The sequence below is a fragment of the Nestor notabilis genome, unplaced genomic scaffold (genome assembly GCF_000696875.1).
Source record: "Nestor notabilis isolate BGI_N333 unplaced genomic scaffold, ASM69687v1 scaffold17540, whole genome shotgun sequence".
Classification (NCBI taxonomy): Eukaryota; Metazoa; Chordata; class Aves; order Psittaciformes; family Psittacidae; genus Nestor; species Nestor notabilis.
Window position 1 is genome coordinate 1 of NW_009910848.1, and position 3381 is coordinate 3381.

General features: G+C 42.0%; 1 protein-coding gene across 1 annotated transcript in view; it reads right to left on the reverse strand.

Annotated features, from left to right (window-relative positions):
• Positions 1 to 1125: 1125 nt before the first annotated feature.
• Positions 1126 to 3381, reverse strand: part of TMEM241 (transmembrane protein 241) — a gene marked incomplete at both ends in the record, with an annotated part of 65002 nt that continues 62746 nt past the window's right edge. Inside the window, 2 exons of the mRNA XM_010011913.1 lie at positions 1126 to 1240; positions 2730 to 2836. Coding sequence (XP_010010215.1) covers positions 1126 to 1240; positions 2730 to 2836 — 222 coding nt within the window. The remainder of the gene's footprint in view (positions 1241 to 2729; positions 2837 to 3381) is intronic.

The following is a 3381-nucleotide window of genomic DNA, read 5'->3' on the forward strand; positions in this document are numbered from 1 at the left end:
CCCTAACTATTCTATGATTCTATGAAGGGCAAGTTTCCTTCTTCCCCATTTCTTCTCTCTACCAACAGCTGGAGGGTTTTTAGTTTGAGAGTTGACTGGCAGAGTAAGAGGACGAAGAGGCAGAAGGGTTTATTTACAAACCAGTAATAAATCCCATGTTCACAGACAGAGACTGGTTTACTGGGAATGGATTCTGTTCACTGACTTAGGAGAGGGTATATTGGGATTTTCCTTTAGCTTTTAGACTGAGCTTTAGACAGCTTTTCTTCAGGCTAGAACCTTACAGATAGGAAAAGTTTGGAGGCATCTAGACTACCTCAAGCTACCTGCTTCTCCTCTGTTGCCACGCCAATTAATATGTTGCCTACATGGCTGCACTGTGCTTGGTTTTAGAAAGGACAAAGGCATTGTGTTGCAGCATGAGAATGATGGGCACAGCATCAGCTTTTAGTGTTTCACACCAGAAAATAAAAGGTTCCCTATTCTGGTCCCTAAATTTCTGTCTTTCTGTTTGTGTATTAAGAACCCCTGGGAGCACACAGGTCTCAGCTCTTTCTCTCACGCTTAGCCAATTAAAATAAGAAGCAATTAAGATGGCAAATCTCAACATATTTATAGAATGCTAAACAAAAAGCTTACCAAATGGTAAGCACAGGAGATGTGTTATGTGCTGGTCTGTTCCCTTCCTTGCAAGGAGCAGGCATGGCAATGGCAGTCCCTGGCTGGTAAAGCAGCACACTCGTGACAGCCTCTTCCACCCCTCCATACCTCAGGGTGGTCTTGACTAAACAGCCCCTGTGGATGGGGAGGGAAGACAACACACCAGGAATAGATTCAGAAGCATTGCAGACAACAGTCTGTGTCAGGGAGGGAGGAAGGGTTCATGAAATTATAAATGTGCAGAAAACAATGGGAGTCTGTGGTTTCCAGCAGTATTTTCTGCTGGCAACCAAAGAAGCCTGATTGTTTTGTTTTTAAAGAGATGAAAACCTAATGTAGAAACATAGTAGCTGCAAAGTTTTAAATAGATGGATAAAAGGCTTTTATTTCTGAACTGCTCTCGTCCCACTCAGAGAAAAAATGACTGAACTGTTGCCATTTGAGTTGGTTTAACGCTCACGTTACCCACTCATCGTTATCATCTTTGACATGGTCATCATCATCTTCATCATCACTGTTACGGTCATCATCATCATCACTTCTCAAGAAACGGACCTCTCTTGCACTAGCTGTGAAAGGACTAAAAGGGTGCAGAACAGCATGGCTGAAATGAAATCATTCACAACATTCCTTCTGCCTTCAAGGCGAAAAGTGAGGTGCTATTCGAAGAGGGCTAGGTCTCTGCTATCACCTCCAATGATGCAACCCACAATCTAACTGCACTGTCGCTCCTTATGGAGCACAGGGATTTTAATGAAACATCTAAGCATGACAAATCATTTTAAAGACATTTTAGATGGATAAAGCCCAACACATTTCCAAACATTAGTAGGTTGCTCCAATTTCAGTCTTTTCTAGTTGTAAGCATTTTTCCTAGCCAAAACTAGACCAACTCAAGCTTATAAGCAATCCCAGGACATTTTCAGGCACATCTTTCAAAAGCATACCATGCTTTTGAAAGCTCAGTCTTTAATGCCTCTTCCAGAGCGACATCTTCCAAGCTGTCTTGACATGTCCTCTAATGAGCAGCAGACTGGACACCAGTCAGCATCTAGGGTATTTCCACAGGCAAAGATTACAATGCACACAAAGCCAACACTGGAACTGCAAAGTGCTCATCTCCCATGGCAGCCTGAGAGTTTTCTGAATCCAAGACACTGCAAGCTGTCATCTGTGTTCCAGGGCGACCTGTGCATCATCTCATTTCTGTACAGACTGGAGGTGAATTTAGACAACAACCTGCATCATAGAAGAAAAAACTACCTTTTTTTATTCTTCAGTACCCAATCTTTCATATCCTCTAACCTAAGAAACATCATGCCAAGTTAGACCTCTATGAGCCAGTGGAGCATACAAGGCATTGCATTCAGAGCTACTCTCTGAGAAACATTTCAGATACCACAACTTAAATTATGGGTCATGTAGATGGATTAAGAACTACGAGATCCCGATTCCTCTTTCATTCCTTGTTAGGTGCCTTTCGCTTGGCTGCTGCTGTTTAGTTGTCTTTTTTGGTTCACCTCTGATTGTTTCAGTAAGTGGAAAGAAAAGCGGAAAGAAAAGCAGAACGAAGCTGGTGTGGTGCCGGCAGTTGGGTCTGGCTGACTCTTTCACACGGTGCATCCGGAGCTGCAGACTCCACCCTTTGTATGATTTATTTTAAAAGCCTGCTGTGTCCATTAATGGAAAATTGGACTCTGTTCAGGCTGTGATGGTGTCCATGGGCAGGAAAATGGAAAGTTTCAGATTAAAGCTGCAGGAGGCCAGGAAGCAAAATATCTGGTGAATTTAATTGATGGTGGCAGCACAATTATTACAGACAAATATTAAAGAAAGGGCAGTCTGTGACCCAAAGCAGATCCTCGATTAGAAAGATAAAGGAGAGTAGCATGAAAGTCTGCGAGGCCACAGGGCTGAGAAATGGAAATATTCCTCGCCAGCAGGAAGTTCAGACACTTTGTAAAATAGGTCTTTTGAATGTATACGGTAGGACATCTGTCACTGTGATGTTAAATTTGCTAACCATCCAAGCTATTCTCTCCTTAATTTCTTAAAGATCTCACACATACCTGGTGACACTCGGGCCTCCTCTCCTCACTTTTGTACTCATCACTAGGCTTGAGAAAGTGCTAGGAGTCTCAGGGACGTCATTCTGTGGTTTCATTAAGATAAGGAGCTGAGCAGAGAGAAGAAGTCGTGGTAGCAACCTTTACTGAAGACCTGATCAGACACTGCAGAAGCCCATCAGGGCACGGGGAAACCCATCTACAGCTGGATTGGCGCTCTCCACAGAGCAGAAGCCAGTAAATCAGTAAACAGACTTTTCAAAGAGCAACTGAGCTTAGATCCTAGCAATGGGATTCTTAAGGGGGAAAACAGATAAATAAAAACCTAGAAAAACAAACAGAATTGCTGCTTTTAAACCTACTGGTTGATTTAATAACATGTTCTCGTGACTTTTTTTTGCAATAGAGCAATAAGGTAAAAGTAATATTCATTTTTAGCATAACTGTAAGTATGGTTCTTCATATAAGACTACTATAGAACATAGGAGGAGAAGAAACCAGTATGATGACATGGAAACTTAATGGATTCTACACCAAAAAAAGCCCCCAAAAGTCCAAAACTTTTAAGAATGTTGAAATCCCATGGCATGGTCTTGCTTTGTTGTTTGTTTTTAAACCATTACATGGAAAATGATGATAGAATTCTATAGCAGGA